The sequence below is a fragment of the Leuciscus leuciscus genome (genome assembly GCF_965113295.1).
Source record: "Leuciscus leuciscus genome assembly, chromosome: 7".
Taxonomy (NCBI): Eukaryota; Metazoa; Chordata; class Actinopteri; order Cypriniformes; family Leuciscidae; genus Leuciscus; species Leuciscus leuciscus.
Window position 1 is genome coordinate 24,396,952 of NC_138731.1, and position 23,309 is coordinate 24,420,260.

General features: G+C 38.7%; 3 protein-coding genes across 5 annotated transcripts in view; 2 read left to right on the plus strand and 1 right to left on the minus strand.

Annotated features, from left to right (window-relative positions):
• The window catches only part of xpo4 (exportin 4), a 34,826-nt gene extending 17,289 nt beyond the window's left edge, over window positions 1–17,537 (plus strand). Inside the window, 16 exon segments of the mRNA XM_082175584.1 lie at window positions 3,369–3,526; window positions 4,852–5,026; window positions 7,471–7,647; window positions 7,945–8,087; window positions 8,170–8,315; window positions 8,549–8,726; window positions 11,373–11,532; window positions 11,731–11,900; window positions 13,475–13,649; window positions 13,777–14,070; window positions 14,230–14,410; window positions 14,502–14,620; window positions 14,756–14,886; window positions 15,061–15,178; window positions 15,977–16,069; window positions 16,231–17,537. Of these exon segments, the coding sequence (XP_082031710.1) occupies window positions 3,369–3,526; window positions 4,852–5,026; window positions 7,471–7,647; window positions 7,945–8,087; window positions 8,170–8,315; window positions 8,549–8,726; window positions 11,373–11,532; window positions 11,731–11,900; window positions 13,475–13,649; window positions 13,777–14,070; window positions 14,230–14,410; window positions 14,502–14,620; window positions 14,756–14,886; window positions 15,061–15,178; window positions 15,977–16,069; window positions 16,231–16,428 (2,616 nt within the window). The 3' untranslated portion in view covers window positions 16,429–17,537.
• Window positions 17,538–17,626: 89 nt separating this feature from the next.
• On the plus strand, window positions 17,627–20,538 carry eef1akmt1 (EEF1A lysine methyltransferase 1). 3 transcript variants are annotated; one of them, XM_082175613.1, is made up of 5 exons: window positions 17,627–17,755; window positions 17,906–18,069; window positions 18,178–18,260; window positions 19,325–19,614; window positions 19,711–20,538. In XM_082175613.1, exons 2-5 carry the CDS (start codon window positions 17,920–17,922, stop codon window positions 19,839–19,841), a joined length of 654 nt encoding a protein of 217 aa, XP_082031739.1. In that variant the 5' UTR covers window positions 17,627–17,755; window positions 17,906–17,919; the 3' UTR covers window positions 19,842–20,538. The 3 variants fall into 3 exon arrangements, with proteins under 3 accessions (XP_082031739.1, XP_082031738.1, XP_082031740.1); XM_082175612.1 differs by having other exon boundaries at window positions 17,670–17,755; window positions 17,869–18,069; XM_082175614.1 differs by having other exon boundaries at window positions 17,678–17,755; window positions 17,883–18,069.
• il17d (interleukin 17d) lies at window positions 20,319–23,195 on the minus strand. The gene is made up of 2 exons (XM_082175616.1): window positions 22,781–23,195; window positions 20,319–20,892 (listed from the first exon to the last, which is right to left on the minus strand). The coding sequence occupies exons 1-2, from the start codon at window positions 23,086–23,088 to the stop codon at window positions 20,565–20,567; spliced, it is 636 nt and encodes a 211-aa protein (XP_082031742.1). The 5' UTR covers window positions 23,089–23,195; the 3' UTR covers window positions 20,319–20,564.
• Between the last annotated feature and the right edge of the window lie 114 nt (window positions 23,196–23,309).

Sequence of the window (23,309 nt, forward strand, 5' to 3'; positions counted from 1 at the left end):
AAGATGGAGAAGTGAACAAGGCCTGGAAAAATTGCGAGCCAGATTCGAACATTCACAGCACCACAGCCCAATGTTTCAGAACACATGCGTTAGTGTTTAGACCATGACTCTTATAGAATGCAAAATAAATTTGGTATTGAATGAGAGTTCAGTGAAGTCTCTTTGGCGCTGAGCATGATGTTCAGAGGTTTTGTGCTGGTCTCTCGAGTGTTGTTTGGGCCATGCGATATTTAGTGGTATTTACAGTGAGTGGGGGGAATGTTTTTGTTAAAGGATGAAGAGTGGTCAGCTGTCTCACCCTCTGTGTGTCTTTACGAGTCTCCTTGTAGCTGTGTGTGGTGCGCTTGTTGTTTTTCTACGCCCATGCAGGGGGATCTATGTGCGTAAGGGTGAATTATTGAAGGGGAGGGTGAGTGTGCGTGTGTCGGCCTGTCAGCGGTGTCTGTGTGTGTATGCTGGCCCGTCAGCTGTCAGCTGTTGGTCCTCACTTCTCAGCTGTGCCCTGAACAGACGAGGGGGCGTCCAGACACGCGCTGCTGGGGTCAGAGGTGACAAGAGATGAGCTGCAGGATTAGACTCTGAACCCTGGATTCAAAGCCCCTGTTAACAGCCTCAAATCCTCCCTCAGGTGGTCCAAGGAGAGGTCTCCATCTCTGCCTCTTTGATTGCGTCTCAGAAGTTTGGAAATTTGCAGAGGAGAGAAAATGAAGCATAACTTAAAATAAATCTCATTTTCTCTTTGCTCCTAATAAAGCCATAGCTGCGCTAACATTTTCCTACCAGCCAAACCGACTGAAGGGTGTTTTTGTTTGTGGTTTTAGTTTAGGTTTGTTCTTACACCCTCCGTCTTCACATGCACTCACTCATTTAGTAACAGTCACATTTTTATGCATCCATAAAATGGGTGAAACTCAGAAAAACATGTGTGTCACTTTTTTTTTTTTAAAGAAGAAAAAATAATATTGTATTAGCAAAAAATGAAGCATAACTTAGGACCCTTAATATTTTTGTGTTGTGACATTTATTTCCATGACAGTTAGGCACATTTCCACAAAATTCTCATTACAATGCAGACATTTGACTTTTTTGTACTTTTTTTAAGAATAATTTATATTGCCATTATTCTCAGTAGTGATTCTCATTACGGTATTTAAAAATTGTACATTTAAACAATTATTTATATATTATATAATCTTTGTTTTATAAAAATGATGCAAAATGATAGTAATCTTTTTATTGTAAATACTGTATTTCAAAAATGATTTCATATAAAGATTTGTTTTTGGTTTTAATGTTTAATTAATTTGCATTTCAGCAGTGTGAATGAGACTTCATTCATTTGAGAATGTCAATTAAAACAAATAAATATCAGTTTCTTTCTATTTATTGTATTTTTCGATTTTATGTGTATATATATATATATATATATATATATATATATATATATATATATATATATTTATTTTATTGATTTATTTAGTACATATTCGTTTATTTTGGGCTTCACATTTTTTTTCTTGACAAGTTTCATGAGATTCACCCACATGTGTTTAGCGCTAGGCAGAGAGTTTTAAAAGCTGAGATCAGATTCTGACTCAGAGCATGTGCGTGGTTTGTTTATGGTATAAACACAATCAGGGCTTGTTATGGCACTTTGAGTATAACGCTGTCGTAAGGTGATTGATTGTAGCCTCTGATTTTGTAACAGGATCTGAACACGCTGAATGCGGCTGGAGAAATGAGCGGTGAGAATAGAAAGCAGGAGAGGGTCTAATCCTCCCCGTGGACAGACACAAGGCTTTGTCTTTTCTCTATTAATAGGTCTCCCTGCCTCTTTTCTCTCTCGCATTCATTTCGGAGAGCTACCTTGTCTTGTTTTGATTTAGACGCCCCCTCCCAGACTCTAACTATAGTCTGACTCAAGGCGATTGGCATAGTTTACATGGCGTGGATGTTCTTTAGCGCAGCTGTTTTTACAGAGCATGCTGCTCGCAAAGCGTTGGCCTTGTACTCTTTTCTTTCTTCTCTCATTCCCTCTTTCCCTATCCAGTTCTCTCTGTCATCTGCACACCCCCCCCCCCCCCCCCCCCCCACACACACACACACACACACACCCCTCCTCCCTCTCTCTCTCTCTCTCTCTCTCTCTCTCTCTCTCTCTCTCTTTCTCTTCTTCAGCTCAGAGGATGATTTCACACCGCTCTAGCAGACAGGGCTGTGCTATGGTGTGTTAGCGTTAGCACTTTGCCCAGTGGCTGATGTTCATCTGTGTATCTGTAGGAGGTGGTATGTGTTGAGGAAATGCCACTTTTGGTTCATCCACATTCTACCAGATCATTCAGAGGGCTCCATCCGACTCTGTGCACCTCTTCGCACAGCATCTCCACCAGAACGTCTGGCGAACAGACGAGCGAGAGTAAGATTCCAGGGATTTAGGAAAGAAAAAGAGCAAAGGAGTGTGCCAAACAACCATATGTGCTGGAGACTTGAGTCAGTCCGCTCAGAAACATTAGCCGTCTCTTTGACCATGTAGCTCTCGCTTTATGCCGCTCGTCCTCGTGAACCCCCTCGGACTGGATTGGTGTTTGAGAAGCCGATCTGATTGATTGGCTTGGGTTGAGGCAGCCAGGTGTTTTTGTCTGTGGCAAGAAGCTATAGTTTTGCCGTTGGCGAAGGTGAGGGCTATTCCACAATTTTCCTCCGTTCATTATTCCACTGAGCAGAAGGTTTCAGAGACTTGCGTGAGATGAGAAATCGAAGACAGACCTGCGTATCTGTGCGTAAGAGAGAGCAGAAGAAAAAGAGGAGAGAGAGAGAGAAAGTATGTTTTTATATGTCAATGAGAGAGGCTTTTCTCTGTGATTCAGAGAGACTGTGTGAGCTCCCCAGCCCGTGTGTTTTGTCAGCTGCCCATGGGCCGGTCTGCAGTTCCTCCTGGACTCTTTGAGGGGGCCTGTCTGGTTTTAACACTGTAGAATATACCTACGGTCACTTATACATTCTCTCCGACCTCCACTGCTTCTATTCTCTCTTTTATACGCTCATTATATGATATGATATATCATGTCTCCTGAGGAGAAGGATTTCAGTCTGTTGGTGAGCTGCATTGATGTCAGTTTTGAGAGTGTATCGTTTGGTCCGTTGTTGGATGTCTTGATCTTTGTGTGGTCTGTATCACTTAGTCAATGAAGACATTGCAATCTACTCTGAGTTCATAGGAAAATCAGTTTTAAAAAGATGAAGAGATGATCTGATACCAGACATGCTCCTTTTATGGGGTTTTTGAAAATAGGATTGGTTTACGTCAGCGTAATGAGTCAGGAAATGGCACGTGTTTCAGCCCGTCTCTTGTTTTCTCCGTCTTGTAGGTGCACAGGAAGATCAGAGAGGACTCGGACATGGCGCAGGATTCCCTTCAGTGCCTGGCCCAGCTGGCCTCCATGCATGGCCCCATCTTCCCCGATGAGAACGCTCAGGTGACCTACCTGGCCCACCTGGTGGAGGGATTGCTCAACATGATCAATGGGTGCGTTTCTCTGTGACCTTCAGTCATGTGCTGCACTGTGTGCTTGATGTGCTTGCTATTTTACAAATGTATTCTTTTGAATTGTAAGGTCACTGCATAGTAGTTGACTAATGTATATATGAAAACATGCCTAGGTCACATTTCATCCCATAATCATTTTAATCCATAAAATAAATTATATTGTGTGTTAATATTTTAGGACAATTGATAAAAAATAAAAAAAGTACAGCAATGCAAAACATCTTGATGATCTTAAAAATATAGGATTAATTATTTTTAAGTAAAATGTAATTATTTTCATTCTTTTGATTTTTGAGGTAAATATGACCCAGGCATGTTCTTGACACAGATATCCTACCAAATAGCAGGGTTAGAAGATTAACAGGGCAAGTTACAAAACTACTAACCCATATTATTTAAAGTGTGGGGGCCTGAAGTGCATGGTTAAATAAATAAAAATACTACTTATTTTTTATTTTCTCCATTTATGTTCATGGAATGAAATTAATACTTTATTTATTTATTTATTTATTTATTTATTTACTTGGGTAGTTTATTCAAGAAACATAAATGGAGAAAATTTGCACTCATAATGCAAAATTTCTCCTAAGTCCTTTCTGGGGCTCAAAATGATAAATTAGTTAAGTTTTGACACGGTTGGCATAGTTCTGTGTAAGTACTCACATTGTAAATTCTCTGCTATGTCTATAAAGATGGATTGATGTCTCTGCAGCTTTAAATAACACACACATTCTCTCATACACTGCTGTTTGGAATTTGAGAACAAGTAGGCGTAGTGAGTCGGGGTCTCTCTCTCCCCACTCCTCCCTCTCTCTGTCTCTGCCATTCTGTAATCACCTATTCCTGGAGCATTTTTCCAGTTGCATCATCGGAAAACCATGCGGCAGGTCCGCCAATCTGCCGTGATTGAACTCTTCTGCTTACAATTTAAATCCATCTGATATGGGTTAGAGCCGCAGTTGGGAGCGTAAAGAAAGGCAGACCTCGACTGCTCTTTCTGAGGGAAAAAACCCTTGTGTTCCCAGAATCCATGTAGTGTGCCAGCACAACGGCAGGTCAATGTTGTGGTTGAAATCACAAGTCTCTCTTTATAGCAGCTGAGGTATTTGTGCTCATAGACAAAGATTTTCAGTGAAACTGAAAATCTGCACAGTTTACACTGGACCAATGCAGGCTCATGCTGTATCTCACACTTCCAGATAAGAGAACATTGATTGAGGTTGGTTGTGGGATGACCCTTTAAGGGACCGGCTTGCCACTGTAAGTAAGTATATGATTGTTCTGTCTTTTTCACCCTCTGACAGGATTGAGATAGAAGATTCAGAGGCCGTGGGTATCTCCAGCATCATCAGTAACCTCATCAGCACATTTCCCCGAAGCGTTCTGACAGCGCTTCCGAACGAACTCTTCGCTTCTTTCATTAACTGTCTCACTCTGCTCACATGTTCCTTTGGTCGCAGCGCCGCCCTGGAGGAGGTGGTGAGTACTGCATTTGTGCCACAACAGACTGCAACCACACTTTAGAGTAGTGGTTCTCAACGGGGGTGTTCAGAGAACAATGGGGGGTTGGAAGCAAGATTTTTGAAGGGGGGTGTTCAGGTGTTAATGGGGGGCGTTCACAAGTTTCCACCAAAGATCCAGGCAAGACAAGATTAAACATGTTATTACTTGCAAAATAATTGCCTACAACATTCTAAAATCTGCCAGTTTAATGCGACATGTAAGCTATATATCGTTTCTTTTGCAACAACTCAACTAATCAGTATTCACGTGCTCAAAAATGTGTTTCGCGCTGACAACAATCCGGTGGTGGCTAGAATCCAGCGCTGACTAGAATCACGCAGCGGAGGAATGGAAAGTTGACAAGCCATTAAAAAAGTATTGACTTAAGAACCACTTAAATATTTTCAAATATTTTCAATAAATCATGTTCCCATTCACTACGGCGATGAATTAAAAAATTAATTAAACTAAGGTAATTTATTCATTTATAAGGTAAAACTTTTACATATTTAGGCATTAACTAATGCCTAATGCCAAAATGTTTTCTTTGTTCACAAAGTAATTTACTGGTCAGGCATTATTGTTAACTCGCAAGACTGTAAGGAGAAAATTACAATTTGATGGATAATTTAAATATATTCTGTAATCACATTTTGGTAATGTATTAATTCCGCCGACACATCTGAGCGTGAAACGCTGCTTGGATCGTTTCAAGATAGTTAAAAATAATTAATAATACAATGTATGGGGCCTGGAAAATGGATAGGGGGCGCTGGCCCAAAAAAGGTTGAGAACCACTGCTTTGGAGAGTAGCCGAGGTCTGTGAATGTCAAACTCATTATTCTTTTTTATATAGAGAACTGCTCTGTCGCAGCAGACATTTTATTGTATTAAAAGGACAAATAAAACCATTAAACCAGAGTGTACTTTTTCACACCCATATTTTAGGGCTGGACACTTTAGTTTCACATGTTTTTTTTTAGTTTGGGGTTGGTTTGATTCTTCGTAAGATTTATTAAGTTTGGGTTGGAATAATTTTTTTTATTATTATTTTTAAATCTCTTATGCTCCTCAAGGCTGCATTTGTTTGATTTACAAATACAGCAAAACATTAATATTGTGAAATATCATTACAATTTAAAATAACTGTTTTCTTTTTTAGTATATTCTAAAATGTAATTCATTCCTGGAATGGCAAAGTTGAATTTTCAGTAGTCATCACCCCAGTCTTCAGTGTCACATGATCCTTCAGAAATCAAGAAGCCAAGAAACATTTCTTATTATTATCAGTTGAAAGCAGTTGCTTAATATTTTTGTTGAAACTGTGATACATTTCTAAACTCTAAAAAAAAACAGCATTTATTTGATATAGAAATCTTTTGAAACATAAATGTCTTAACTGTTACTTTTGATCAATTTAATTCATCCTCTCTGAATAATAGAGTTAAAGGGTTAGTTCACCCAAAAATGAAAATTCTGTCAGTAATTACTCACCCTCATGTTGTTCCAACCCCGTAAGACTTTCGTTCATCTTCGGAACACAAATTAAGATATTGATTAAATCTGAGAGCTGTCTCATTCCTCCATAGGCTTCTCTGGTAAGCCATTACTAGAGTACTTTACTGTTAGTAAAGACATTATTAAAATAGTCCAAGTGACTACAGTGGCTAAACGTAGGCTCACTATTGGCCAACGCTGGTCATGTGTGTGATGCATTTGATGCTGGCCAATAGTGAGCCTACGTTCTGACGTACAACCCAGAAGCGCTGCGCTGTTACACTACGTGAACTCACTCAGAGGCCAACACAGAAGAAAATGAATAGTTGAATAGTCTTTATTTTTGTTAGTTTTTTTGCGCACAATAAGTATTCTCGTCGCTTGATAAACTTATGGTTGAGCCACTGCAGTCACTTGGACTATTAATGATGTCTTTACTAACTTTCCGGGCCGGCAAGTTTCAATTACAGAGTGAGACAGCTCTCAGATTTAATAAAAAATATCTTAATTTGTGTTCTGAAGATGAACGAAAGTCTTACAGGGTTGGAACAACATGAGGGTTTCATGAGAATTAAAAATGTTTGGGTGAAAATAAATAAATAAATAAATAAATATAAATAAATAAAAAATAAAAAATATATATAAAAAAAATAATAATAAAAAAAAATAATATATATATATATATATATATATATAAAATTTATTTTTATTTATTTATTTATTTATTTTAGGTACTATTACAAATAATAGTATTTAACATATTCAAGCTTTTTAACATCAGGGTAACAATAATATATACACTTTAAAAATTTGGATTCAATATTTTACATTTTTCTATGAGAGGGGCGTACGGTCTTGGAATATATATAAAAGGGATGTGTCATGTGACATGATTGAAATCACATCTGTTTCTTTGTCTCTAGCTGGATAAGGATGACATGGTGTACATGGAGGCATATGATAAGCTGCTGGAGTCCTGGCTGACGTTAGTGCAGGAGGACGAGCACTTCCCCCGGGGCTGCTTCGTCCAGCCCGCTGTGCAAGTCTTTAACTCCTACATCCAGTGTCACCTCGCAGCTCCCGACGGCACGAGAAACCTGGTCAGAACAACTGTGTTTATTCACTTTCACACCCAAACACAGCTTTCTCACCATGTTAAATCTCATCTGTTAACATTGCCAAAATGTCTTTGGCTTTCCAATTTGTTGGTGATTTGTTGCTTTTCTTCGAATTTTTTGTTGTCGTTGTTGACTTTGTGGCTTGCTTTTCATCTTAGTTAAAATGGAAAAGCATGAAGCACAAGAAATGTCTAAAACTCTTTTCCTTCAAAGAATCCTCTGCCAAAGTAACACAGCCGCTCCAGCACATGGTTTTAGTCATACGCTATGTCTTTTTAGACTGCAAATGGTGTCGCTTCTCATGAAGAGGAAGAAATAAACGAGCTACAGGAGGACGACAGAGAGCTGTTCTCGGATCAGCTGGCCAGTATCGGCATGTTGGGCCGCATTGCTGCAGACCACTGTATACCTCTTCTCACAGGGTACAGAAACACGCACTCCTCTTCAGAAAAACTGTTGTAATAAACAACCACTGTGAGCCTTACATTTCCCATCTGTCTTCAGTTTGTTGGAGGACAGAGTCACACGGCTTCACGGGCAGCTCCAGAGACACCAACAGCACCTCATGGCAACTGCAGACCCAGGCACAGTGGACCGGAAAGTTCTAGATGACCTTTATGAAGACATTCATTGGCTCATATTAGTGTCAGGTCCGTGTCATCCTCAAAGAGAATAAGTTCACCCAAAAAATAACATTCTATCATCATTTACTCGTTTTCACTCACAAATGTGAGTAGCATGTTTAACCTCATATGTCTATGAAGGTTTCAATTCATTCAGGTAATTTTATTGTGTCAGGTTGAACCTCAGTGTTCATTCATACGCAACTGGACATTATTTTTGCTTTTTGTCGTTGTTCTGAAGTCTTATGGTGTTTTAACAGGCTACCTCTTGGCTGATGACCCTCAGGGTGAGACACCATTGATACCTTCAGAAGTGATGGAGTACTCTATCAAACACTCGACTGAGGTGGATATCAACACTACACTGCAGCTCCTCGGCTCTCCTGGAGAGAAGGCCACCTCCATCCCAGGATGCAACAGGACAGACTCTGTTATCAGGTAAAGAGTCCTCACAGTAAACATGTGCCAGTGTGTCATTACTCTGTAAAGAAGATTCAGGTTTGTTGATAATCATGCTTTGAATTCCTTTCATTCCAATTTTTCAGGCAATATTATTCAGAAGTTTTTCTTTTTCTTATTTGTAACACTTTCAAGCTGATTCTGTGCACTGCATTGTACTAAGATACACCCTCACTTCTTGTATGGCATCCTCATGTCAAATATAAATTATATGCGAGTGGTTTGATTTATCAAAAAGCTTTTAATTGACTTTTTACAACCATGATGATATTTGCCAAATTTAGGGTAAATCCAATGAAGGCTGTAGGAGTTGTTTGACAGTATTTTTTAGTTATTAGCGAAAATGGATGTGAAATTTGATAGTGGCTCTTGAGGGACTGACCCAATATTTGATGAAATGACTTTTCATAATGTCCCCTATAAGTGTGCCAAATTTCATATTTTTTAGGAAGATGCCATGGAAAAAATGTATATACATTAGGTGTGTAGAGTGCTTTGCCTCTAAATATAGATGCTTGTCATAATTTCATCATTGAGTAGATGTGGTATAATAATACTACATTGTCAGTTTTTTTCCCTCCTCTTTGCTTTACTTATAGACCCATCTATTTTGCTCTTCTTTTATACATTTGCCACAGAGATTCATAATAGACTAGGGGCCAGATTTACTAACAGCTTGTGCCAGCTTAATGCTCTTTTGGCGTTAAAAAACTTCTGTCAGACTCAGGACTTAATAAAGACATGCAGTGACAAATTTGCGCTCAAAAGGCATGGGCAAGGTTATTTTTGCGGCTGACATTATTGCATATGTATTTGTAGGAGTTTTCCATTTGGACGCAAAATTTGAGTATTTGAATGAAAAGGCAAGCATTTACTAAGGTTTGCGCTCATTTATTTACTGTTATTTGCGCCATTATTTACGGCCCATTATTTATTTTTGATCAAATAAATACAGCCTTGGTGCGAATAAGAAACAAGCATAAAACAAGCGAGCATATTAACCAGCCAGCTGTTGGCTGATTTTGCTGTCTACAGGAACAATGACTTGGTGATTTAAGCCTCTTCATGTTTAAAGTTTATTACTCAGAAATGCTGCTGGAGGGAGCAGGCGTGGTGTAGCACAGGCCGTTTGATCTGCAGTTCGTTTGCCCAGCGGGGAATGCCCTGGCACGTGCCCAGCGAGGCCTGCCACGCTCACAGCAGCCCTTTAGTGGCCCCTGCGCCGGCGCCAGCCAATCCTGCAACACCACTCCCCACACATTATTCAATTAGAGCCAGGCCAGGTGCCAATCAGAGCCCAGGGTCAGAGGTCCAAAAAAAAAGGTCCCTTTTTCTTTTTTTTCTTTAAGGTCTATGTGCACTTTGGTCTTTGTCATTAAAGGTCTTTGTATTAAAGGCTGGTTTTATGTAAAATTGTGTATTAATATTGTTGTTATTTAATAATAATAACTATATTAAAATCAATAATAAAACAATCAAAAATATAATTGTATAATATTTTAAGTATAGAAAATGTAAATAATAAAACGAATTAAATTATAATATATTTATAATTATGCATTTATAATTTTATTTATATATATATATATATATATATATTATATATATTTATATATTTTTTAATATATATATATATATATATATATATATATATATATATATATAACTTTATATGTAAATACATATTACTTAATAATAATAATAATAATAATAATAATAATTAACAAGTATTTTTTTTATTTTATAAAAAAATATTTTGAAGAGGGAAGAATCAAGAGGCATGTTATGCTTAAACACACACAGGGTTTTTCCCCTGGCATTTCCAAGTAGATATTTGATCTGATTCTAATCTGATTGGAATGGGATACAGCCTGTGAATTTAATGAATAGTGTAATTTTAATGATGTAGAAGCTGTTTATGTGGTTACTGGTAGGGTCTCATAGAGACCTAGTGGTATTGTCAGTAAAAATCTGCCTGTAATCTGATTTGGTCTTAATGGATGGAGTTATTCCAAAATTGTGGAATGGGATAGAGGTGAGGATTGAAAGATTGGAAGGACGCAGAGTTGATGGGTAGGGGAGGGATGGAGAATTTGAATGGGGGGCGATGTGGAGGTCAAAGGATTTGGAGAGACAGTAGGCTGGTGATGGGTGGGTGAAAGCGAGCAGACTGTAGAGGATTTGGAAAGACAGTGGGCCAAGGGATTGTGTTTCCCAATAACAGGCACCAACCCCGCAGCTCTGAAATGTCAGTGGGGTTTTATCTTCACAAACAATGTGAAACATTTAATGGTGCTGCACTTCACGGGGAGCGTGGGATATCTGTCTTCCAGGATAGTAAGCTGCTATAATCCCTTTCTTGTGTCCTCTTTCTTTACCAGTGGAGGTGTGAAGGAATGATACCGTTTGTTATTGTGGGCCTTTGTTGAGTCTCGAAGCATCTTGACAGAACCGCCATGAACTCCATTCCAACCCCTCTGCCATTTCTCACACTTGTTTTTCTTCTCCCTCCATTTTCCTGTAAAGAACAGATTGTCATTCTATTTCAGGTTGTTCTGCTGGCAGAAAATTGCCTCATATATTTAGCTACATTTACACTTCCATTTCTTCGTCTCTCTGTCACAGGTTGTTATCGGCGGTGCTAAGAACGTCAGAGGTGGAATCTCGGGCTACGCGAGCGAGTCTTACTGGGCTCCTGAGTCCTCAGATGGGCAAAGACATTGTCTGGTTTCTTCGGCGCTGGGCCAAGACATACCTGCTGGTGGACGAGAAACTCTACGGCCAAGTGAGTTGCCAAAATGAGGTCGATCGTTGTGTGGAAACAGCAGGCACGATGTCTGAATACAGCCTTTTGGGATCTCTGTTTGGATCTGTTTAGAAATCACACGCAGATTCCTGGAACACAACCTAGACATTTTTATGTGACATTTTATGTCTTCTGACTCTTCTTCTGTGTGTTTGTCTTTTGTCTTCTCTTCTTTAGATCAGTATGCCCCTCAGCACAGCGTTTGGAGCAGACACTGAGGGGGCGCAGTGGATTGTGGGATATCTGTTGGAGAAAGTGATCAATAATCTGTCAGTGTGGAGCTCTGAGCCTGAGCTGGCTAATGACACTGTGGAGTTGCTAGTGACTCTGGTGGAGAAGAGAGAGAGGTTTGTGTCTGCCTGCTGGAGTAATGTGTATGAGGGCTAAATATGTGTCTAATTAGCTAAACGCTCTGCAGGACAGCTGCTCACTGACAGGCTCAAGGGAGCCCGTGGTTTGTGCTGATGTCTTCATATACCTTCAGTTGAGACAAGACCAAATGTTTTTAATGAGCCCCACCTGCTGGTGGAATTATGGCATTGCATCTGAAAGTCAATTCTAAACTTAAGATTGCATAAATAATACATGAATAAATGTAAATTGAATTAACTATAAATTGCACTGTGTATCAATGCAAATTTGTTTTAAGTAATTGCATTGAAGGAATAGTTTCACACTCAAGTCATTCTAAACCCATTAACAAAAGAGACTGTAAAGGGTTAGTTCACCCAAAAATTCTGTCATTAATTACTCACCCTCATGTGGTTTCAAACCAGTTAATTCCTTGGTTCAACTTCGGAACACAAATTAAGATATTTTTGATGAAATCCGAGAGCTTTCTGATCCATTTTTTTTAGCACAAAAAGTATTGTTGTTCCTTCATAAAATTAAGTTTGAACCACTTTAGTCACATGGACTATTTTAACGATGTCTTTACTACCTTTCTGGGCCTTGAAAGTGGTAACAACGTGGTAACAACCCCATGCAGTCCATGGGGGGTCAGGAAGCTCTCGGATTTCATCAAAAATATCTTAATTTGTGTTCTGAAGATGAACGAAGGTCTTATGGATTTGGAAAGATATGAGGGTGAGTAATTAATGACAGAATTTTCATTTTTGGGTGAACTATCCCTTTAAGAATGCAGCTCTTTTCCATTAAATGAAAGCATATAGTAGCTAGGTATTGTCAAGCACAAAAAAACACCATGAGTGTAGTACATATGACTCGTTTACTATATTCTAATTCTTCCATAAGAAAGTCCATTGTCTCTCTTTAATCTCAATCAAATGCACTACCGTTCAAAGGTTTGGGTTTGCAAGATTTTATGTTTTTGAAAAGTTTTGCTAAGGCTGCATTTATTTGATCAAAAATACAGTAAAACAGTAATATTGTTAAATACTATTACAAATTAAATGACTGTTTTCTATTTGAATACATTTACTCCAATATTCCAGTCTTCAGTGTCACATGATCCTTCAGAAACCATTCTAATATGCTGATTTGCTGCTCAAGAAACATTTCCTATTATAAATGTTGAAATATTTTTTGGTGGAAACTGATACATTTATTACAGGATTTTTTGATAGATAGAAAGTTTAAATGTACAGCATTTATTTGAAATAAAATTCTTGTAAAGTTATATGTCTACTGTCAATTTTGATCAATTTAATGCATCCCTGCTGCATAAAAGTATTTTACTGAGCCCAAACTTTTGAACGCTAGTGTATGAGCATATTCAAACTTGGCATGTCTAACATATCTCACCTCATCTCATCTATAATATCGATGCAACACATTTGAATGTCATACAGGTCTGTAATTCACGATTTCTGGGTGAACTATTCCTTAAGCTGTTCAGTAAAATCTGCAAACATGATATATAAGTTTGTTTTTATCGTAACTTTCCTCTCTCTCGTTTCAGGGCGAACATTGTTGTACAGTGTGAGAACTGGTGGAACTTGGCTAAGCAGTTTGCCAGTCGCAGTCCTCCCTTACATATGCTGTCCAGCACAGTCCAGCGGACTCTGATGAAGGCTCTGGTCCTGGGCGGCTTTGCTCACATGGATTCTGATACCAAACAGCAATACTGGGCTGAGGTCAGAAAAAATTTATTCTAGAGAAATGTTTTGAAGGAAGCCCAAGCATTATTGCTGATGAGAACACAAGATAAAGCAGGAGTTTATGAAATGTTGCCTCATTACTCTTTCTGTCTCTGCACTGCAGGTACTGCATCCACTCCAGCAGCGCTTCCTAAACCTCATTAACCAGGAGAACTTCGCTCAGATCTGTCAAGAGGAGGCCGTGAAGCAGGAGATCGTGGCCACTCTGGAAGCTCTGTGCGGCATAGCTGAAGCAACGCAGATCGACAACGTCGCGTCTCTCTTCAGCTTCCTCATGGACTTCCTGTCCAGCTGCATCGGCCTCATGGAGGTCTACAGAAACTCACCAGAAACGGTCAACCTCATCATAGAGGTGTTTGTGGAAGTGGCTCACAAACAAATCTGCTACTTGGGGGAGGTGAGACATTCACGCTTGCATTGGTTCTGATGTGACCATACATTTCACATTTTAGATGTATTCTTCCACATGCACTATTTGCCTTACATTATGTACAATATCTACATCCTTATATTTTTTTTTTATGAATTCGAACACACCCCGTCTCTTTCTCCACAGACTAAGTCTATGAAACTGTACGAGGTGTGCTTGACGCTGCTCCAGGTTTACTCTAAGAACAATCTGGGGCGCAAGAGACTAGATGTGGCTGGAGAGGAGGATCAGTACCAAGACCTTCTGCTCATCATGGAGCTCCTCACCAACCTGCTGTCCAAAGAGTTCATTGACTTTAGCGACACCGGTACGAGCGCTCATTCACGATTCACATTACTCACGTTGTAACTCGTGAGCCTCTTTGTGTGAGATGAAGAGTAACTGTGTTATGTGTGCAGATGAGGTGTTTCGCGGGCAGGAGCAGAGTTCCGGTGCAGGACGGGCCGTATCTGCTGCTGATGTCGTGCTGTATGGGGTGAATATTGTGCTACCCCTCATGTCTCAGGACTTGCTTAAGGTAAAATTTGACTTTCAACCTGTATTTTGAAAATTATTCAGATGTTCATTGCAAACTCAGATGTTTGAAGTAAAAGGTGCACAAAAGGTGCACTGCTGTTCTGAAACACTCTCTCCATCTGTTTCTTTTACCCAGTTCCCCTCTCTGTGTAACCAGTATTATAAGCTCATCACCTTCATCTGTGAGATTTTCCCAGAGAAGATCCCTCAGCTGCCTGAGGAACTCTTCAAAAGTCTCATGTGCTCCCTGGAGCTGGGCATGACCTCGTATCCTTGCTGTTTTTGTGTATGCAGAAAAAAGTCTGTTTACACTTGTTTCATGTCATTTAATGAAGTATGTGCTTGCTAAGCATATTGTGTTGGATTTCACTGACTTCATTGAGAGTTTTTGTTGACTTATGGTGTCTATGGTCTAGTGTTTTTCCTTAACACACACTGCAGGATGAGCTCAGAGATCAGTCAGCTGTGTCTTGAGGCTCTGTCCCCATTGGCTGAGCAGTGTGCCAAGACACAGGAAAAGGACACACCCCTATTTATTGCCACACGACATTTCCTTAAAGTGAGTCAACTGGTTTATAACAGGCTGTCTAAAAAAACTGTGGCTAATTTATTGCAGATATACACTATTGTTCAAAAGTTTGGAGTGTGTAAGATTTAAAAAAAAAAAAAATTAAAGTCTCTCTGCTCACCAACGCTACATTTATTTGATTGAAAACATGCAGTAATAAATAATATTGTGAAATAATATTATTAAAATGTTTTCAACTATAATATATTTTAAACAGCATCATTACTCCAGTCTTCAATCACATGATCCTTCCGAAATCATTCTAATGTGCTGATTTTGCGGCTCAAGAAACATTTGTTATTATCAATTTGGCAAACCGCTGTACTTGATAATTTTCTAGAAAGTTTTCAGGATTCTTGAAATTAATCTATTGATTAATTAAACTTGATAAGTTTATCAAAAGAACAACATTTATTTGAAACTGAAATCTTTTGTAACATTTATTAATGTCTTTATCACGTCTGATCAATTTAATGCATTCTTGCTTGATAAAGAAATGAATACTTTTATCTTTCTTACCCCAAACATTTAAACTGCAGAATACATAATACAACAGCAAAAGAGAACATTTAACTGAAGTGAACACATTTTATGCAATATTTTCTCAGAATGTGCAAAAAAACGTAATGTTAATTGAGAGTTATTATTGGCTGATGTCGACAATCTCTAAATGCTCAAACAAGATCCAATAGGTCACTAACCTTCATTGTAATATGTAATTCTCTGAGATTAATACACATGTATAAAGTATGTGAATTAATGAGCGCTCACTCTCTCTTCCCCCCATAGCTGGTGTTTGACATGCTTGTGCTCCAGAAGCACAACACTGAGATGACAGTAGCAGCTGGAGAAGCACTTTATACACTAGTGTGCCTTCACCAGGTACACAGCACTGTTTAACTCAATAAAATAACATCAGCTGCAAAACATAAATCTTACCTGGAAGTACATTTTATAAAGTTGTGAGCGAGTTTTAACAGAAACGCTTGATCTCGTGACACATTGATGTGATGTGGTTTGATAAGTGATGGTGTTTGTCTTAGGTGGAGTACTCAGAGCTGGTGGAGACGCTGCTCTCCAATCAGAGGGATGCCGTGATCTACCAGCGGCTGGCGGACGCGTTCAACAACCTCACTGCCAGCAGCACGCCTCCAACCATGGACCGCAAACAGAAGGTGGCCTTCCTCAAGAGCCTGGAGGAGTTTGTTGCCAATGTGGGGGGGCTTCTGTGTGTCAAATAAACCACTTCCTCCTGCAACTGTCCACAGCAGCTTCCCCTCTCCACCCCCTCTACCACTCAGAGAAGCCTTTCACCATGCCAAACCATGGAGATGCTCAGCGCAGCACAGGCTGAGACGCCTATGGGCCTTCAGACACACATGCCTCCAGTGAGAGGAGAGAGGCCGGCGAAGGCCGAGAGGGGGCGGCCAGTGGGCCATGATCATCTCAGTCTGATCTGATCGTTGTTTACTTTGCCACTGAGAGGTCCTCAGATGAACATTTATGAAGTGCAGCGGGGTAATCTTTCTGAAAACTGATCCCTTCATCCCCCTTTTACACACACACACACACACACACACACACGCTGTCTTTTGCAGACACTTCTCCTTGAGTGCCTTCGTATTTGGTTTATCACAGCTCAGATCCAGCTGTGTCTACAGCGACAATAGAGCCGTGTGGTACTGCACTCACGGTACCTAGGATTGTGAGCGGTGTTTGCCATGACAACGAAAAAGCCTTTCCCAATGAAATTTTGAATGCAGGAAGGCCCTTTTGGAAAACCAAATCACTTTTGTGTTTAAGGGTGTATATATTTTTTTGAAAAAGACAAAAAATGAAAGTGTTTAAAAGGACTGAAAAGTTTTTATAAGATTATAGTTGACAGAACTTTCTGACTTTTTTTTTTATCATGACTTCAGCTGAATGAAAAGGGGGCTAGTTTGGATTTTTCTTTTTGATTGATTGATTGATTGATTTGATTGATTGTAGTTTTACTCTTTGCCTTTATTTTGCCCTGATCACAGCAGTATCACAGAAAGTGTTTTTCAACAAAACTCATGTCTGATCAATTATGGACATTTTTCACATGGTCAACTGATGTTCCCATCAAGGTTTTGATTACTATAACTTCAACAGTGTTCCACTAACACTAGCAGATACACGTACTCAGAATTGTGGAACAGTCAATGTTGCCGTAGCAATAAAATACCAAAAATTATGATCGAGGGATGTCAGCTGTTTTATTCAGGGCGTTTGATGGTCCTTATTTCCATTGTTCAAAGCACTAATTGTTATTTCGGAATGCCTGAAATGATCTGTAAAGTGTATATAAACTTGCTATAAAAAGTGAGTCTGCTTTCTTTGTTTACATTTTCAATATGTTGTCTGTGAACGTGTAGTCTGTTCTGGGAATATGTGCATGTGTACATGTTTCGCTTTTCAACTGTTGTTGGAATTTAGCGCGATTGTACTCGCTCGGCCACCGTAGTGCAAACACGTGTGAAGCTGTTTTCTGTGCTGTGTAAGTTACTGGTTCAATACATTGTAACGGCGTCGGTCATTAGAAAGGTAAGTTTAAAGTCTGGTTAAAAGCAAAGTTACTTCTATATTAAATATCGTTTGCAACAGTTAGCATAAACAGTTAGCATATTGATTTAGCGTTGCACTGAATGTTTCTCCAGCGTTCTTCGTTTAGTTCCCGTGTCATTTTGTCATAAGAAGGATCTGTGGCAATGAGTGACAGTGAAGATGATGTGCCTCAGCTCTCCGCGGCGGCGCTTGCAGCGTTGCAGGAGTTTTACTCCGAGAGTGGAAGGACGGGACCCGAACTGGACTCGACCCAGACAGACAAGTTCTGTGTTGGTGCCGTGGAGGAAGACTGGGTAACTTACAGTACATGTAGTAGAAGTGCCTTTACTTACGTAATGATTCTTTGATTGGTATACGTTATATACATCAAGTGCTTACTGAGCTCATGTGTTTGTGAACAGCGCATGAGTCAGTTCTGGTACAGTGAAGACACGGCCACACGGTTAGCAGAGGAAGTCATGCAGCAGGCTGGAGAACATGGAAGGTGGGTCACAAGCTCCTTTGGTCAAAATTGTACATTTGTGCTATAGGTTTTGCATGTATAAAACTCAAGGACAGTGTGACGGTGATTATGTTGCACTTACTTCCAGTTACCTCGATACGCCAGTAGATGGCGACAACTGATCATCTTGTATGTTCAGTGAAATCATAGATATGTGTGTGTGTGTGTGTGTGTGTGTTTATTTATATATATACATTTATATATATATATATATATATATATATATATATATATATATATATATACAAACACACACATATCTATGATTTCACTCAACACACAAGATGATCAGTTGTCGCTATTTTTTTATTATTTTTTTATTTTGATTGTTTTTATTTTTAAATGATTTATTTTATTTTTTTACGATTGAATTACTTAATAGCTTCCCATTAAACTTACGAACCCCAGTCTGGGAGAACCTGACTAATGTAATATTTAATGCATTTTCATGTTGATGACAAAGAATGGAATACATTTTCTCGCTCTCTGACTGTATTTTATATCAATATGGTACAATACTATCCTATTCAAATCAATGTGATAAACGAGTTAGGTCAAAAGTCATTTAAAAAGTAGTTAGAATATATTACTTAAAATGAGTAATCTAGATTACTAACTGCAATAATTGTTTTATGTTTTCGAAGAAGCTCTCCAAGGCGCCATTAATTTAGTCAAAAATATAGTAAAAACAGTATCATTATAATTGAAAGAAATCACTCTAATAAAATGTTGAAAAAAGTTTTGCTGCTTAATATATTGTTTCTTTCAGGATTCTTTGATGAATAGAAAGTTCAAAAGAACAGCATTTATTTTAAATAGAAATCATGTAACAATATAAATGTCTTTACTGTCACTTTTGACCAATTAAATGCATCCTTGCTGAATTAATTTCTTAAAAAAAAAAATATTACTGATCCCAAATGTTTAAACTAGTGTGTATGTGTAAAAACATTTTAAATTATAAATCGTCAAATAAAAAATGTAATTTATATTACTGACCTTGTATGTGACCCTTCTCAGCCAAATGTTCTATTCCTGTATTGTAGGATAGCTTGTATAAGTGCACCAAGTGTGTATCAAAAGCTGAAGCGGTTGGAATCCTTGAGGTCGGATAGTGCGTCTGCTGTTTTGCTGGAGTTTGATCGACGTTTCGCAGTATATGGAGATGAGTTTGTCTTTTATGATTACAACAACCCTCTGTGCCTCCCTGAGGATCTCCTTCCTCAGAGCTTTGACATCATCATCGCAGACCCTCCATACCTGTCCGAGGAGTGTCTCAGCAAGGTGGCACTCACTGTTAAATACCTCACTAAGGGCAAAATCCTGCTCTGCACAGGCACGTGGAAGTGAATACATCTCTGTACACACTGTATATATTTGTTATATTTCTCGCTCATGATCTGTATTCGAATTTTTTGCCTTATTCTTACAGGAGCTATTATGGAGGAGCATGCTGGCAAACTTATGGATCTGAAGATATGCAGTTTTTTGCCGAAACACAATCACAATCTGGCTAATGAGTTCCGCTGCTACGTTAACTATGAATCAAACCTTCTCTCATGAAAGAGGCTTTCCATCTGACAACATTTGAACCTTGTTTTTCCCGTCAAACATCAGCAGAGAATTATTCGGAACAATAAATATTTTCACTCTGAGTGGAAAATAGCAGGATCCAGACATTACAGCTGAGAATTTGGCCCTTGATCAGAGATTCACAATCAGTCTTTGATTATGCTTTGGCTGGCTTGCACTGTCCATTGCATGCATCTTTTAAAGTTGCAGTCATAGAATTGAAGCAAACCATTTCAGACAGTTTAACTTTGTTTCTAAGCATAACATGGGCATCGAAGTGAATGTTTGAAATGCATTAGTATGTAATATATCATACACTTGACTTGTGTGTTACCAGTGTTCTTGTTGTTTTAATTAAAGTAATCATATGAAGACTGACACAGTCAAGCTGAATAATTATTGTAAATGATATCCATTGAATGGTTATGACACTCATGCTTGCCTTTAAAGGAAACGTTTCTAGTGATCTTCTGTATACTTGCACACAGCTGGACTTTATTAGTTATTTAACACCATAATGCTGACTGGCTTTTCCCAAGTACTTTGGATTTGTAAATGTTTGTATTTTGGCACTGAAAGTTTTCCTTTTGCTCGCCCTCACAGCTGCAGATTCTAGTCTGCAGTGCCAAGTTCTGTCTTTATTTTGGTGAGAGCAAACATTTTTTAAATATGAAGAAAAGTTTACAGATAGAGAATAAAAAATCTAAAAATGGATCAGTTCAGTTGGTTCTTTCTAAAGGTGCTGGAAACTGCATTTTTAGACGTGACTCTTTTCACACTTGGGTTGCTCTTCAGTGTTTTTCTGTCTCTTTCCAACAATGGCACACACGTACATCCCACGGCGATGGACACGTAGCTCTCCGTGTAGGAATGACGACCCCCGACACACGAGCCGGTACGGCGCAGGATGACGGTGGGCATGTACACTGGGGTGCTTCGGAAGCGGTCACTTTCCTCCCCGTTCGGCCCGGTCAGGCATCCCTTACACAAACAATAAGCCTCAGGGAGGTATCGGGGGTACCTCGCTGGCTCATGGGAGATTCTTGGATCAATAATGGAAAAAAAAAGAATTATTTTTCTTGCAGCTAAACAGGCAAGACATCAAATCTTATATGATTGGTTTGGGGAACACACAACCGAGCTGAATAAAATATATTAAATTAATAAACTCTTAATATCTTTGTATTTTTATTTAATATACAGTTAGGGGGTAACTGGATTGAATTCATGAAATGTCTTTTCTTACTTCCAACTATTTCTACCATAAGCACGGAAAAGTTACCTCATATTGCATACCGGTCCATTTTGTCCCAGAAGAGGTACTTTTTTTTTTTTAAATCCATAGTTTTTAGTACAAAGATAAAACTTTGTCAACTGTAAACGTTGTAAATTTCAGACTAATAAAAACTGTAAGGTATAACCATTTAAACTACATTGTTACACCTTTTGCGTTCGGGTCCCTTTTGACCACCCGAAAGTGAACTATAGCTTTACACATGAAATTATGAATTACTGCAGGTGACCTTACTTCCATACAACTGATCATCTTGTTGTTAAGTGAAATCAATCACTTATTAGAAAGCATGTCAAGCATAAGCATGGAAAGACTCAAATATTTATTAGGCTATGGTTAACATTTACATGTAATTTCTTTGCAGCTATTTTTTATTTATGTATTTATTTGTGCATCTATTACGTTTGTCTCAAATTACTTCTGTAAAATACATTATTTTAGCCTCTTTCCTACTCTTACACATTTTCCTCCCCAATGCAGTTTGTTTATAAACCTGCACACACAATACTTCTGAAATTAAAATAAAATGACTAAAACAAATGTGTGTATAGAGCAAAAGTTCATAGACCAAATAGACTAAATTTGAGAATTGAAAGAGGTTTTGGAAAAGAAAAAGTCCACATTTCTAATTCTAAACTATTGCAGCATTAAAAATGAGATTCAAACTGTTTATCATCACTTTTTCACAAGTAACATGAATATATTTTGTTTGAAAATATTTCAAAATAATACTGATGTTTTGAATTTTTTTTTTTAGGTTTCTTAAATTCATAAATTAATTTTTCAGCAGTAATGTGTTAGTTTCAAATACATTTAATTAAATCCATTGAAGTCAATGGAGTTCATACTGGAATTTATCGTATTATATGCTCTTAAAAATTTTATCTGATGATGTATTCAAATGAAATTCCTTATAAATATTGATAAATATATATATATTCTTGCATTACACAGTTTTTTTGCTGTATTTCTTGAAAATGTTGAAATTTCAAAGAATTTCTTAATTTATTTTATTAACTCTTTCCCCGCCAGCATTTTATTATTATTATTTAAGCTGCCAGCCACCACCAGCATTTTTGATAATTTTCACAAAACTTTCATGGACCCCTGAACATTCTGTTGTATAAATATCTGAACATGCAATATATCAAAAGAAATAACAGAGCCTCTGCTTAAAAAAACGTTTTGTTCTAGCTTCGTGCATTCTTTTATTTTAACAACACTTGAATGTGAGTTAGTTTCATTAAAACAACGACTACAGCGTGCATAAGCAATGCTTCTATCGCTTATTTCTGCTCCTGAACCCGGGGAATATGTACACTTCCAGAAGATACGTTATAGCGCCCCCTACCGTCAATGGCGAGGAAGCGTAAATGACAGAAAATGGCGTTGAAAGAGTTAATAAAAAGGGGAATAAATTAAGTAATAGCTATTAAAAAACACAGTAACATTCAAAACTAGATACGGTATGGTTTTAGTTGAAAAATAATAATTATGACTGTTTTATAAGTTTACGTTCCACCGGGTCTAAAACAGACCCTGGAATGCAAAAAGTGTATCGTTTCTTAACATATTATGAGGGATAAGAAAGCGGAATCGTTAAATTCCATAAGTCTCCATGGTTCTTGAGCCTTACCTGTACGCCCACGGCGAGAGGCTGAGGAAGTTTACTGGGGCACGTGGTCTGTCGCGCGCTAAACGAGACGCTGATTGACAGCTCAAATTCTGGCGCTCTGGAGGCGCGAGCTGCAAAGTGTGATGAAACGCGCTGAGCACCCCGACCGAGAGCCTCCCAAACATCTGCTCCAAAATCTCCTCTGGTAAGTCCAGACAGGAGCGAGTCCTCGGTGTTCTCCTGGACACCTTCTGTCCCCGTTCACCCGGCGCGCTCCCGCAACACCACAGCAACGCCAGCGCAAGCGTCGAAACAACTTGACCGCGCATTTCAGTTTACACCGAGTCTGAGCTCGCTTTACTGTCAGCAAGCGACTGTTGGGAAAGATGAATTAATGTAAATCTCCAGAGAGCTCTTAAACCGACCTACACAAACTCCCCACTTGTTGAGTATGCTGTGCCTCATCCGTCCGTCCCGTAAATGCGCTCAGGATACTTGACTCCAGATATTGGGCGGACTGTTTGATGATACTGAATAGATCATGATCTGC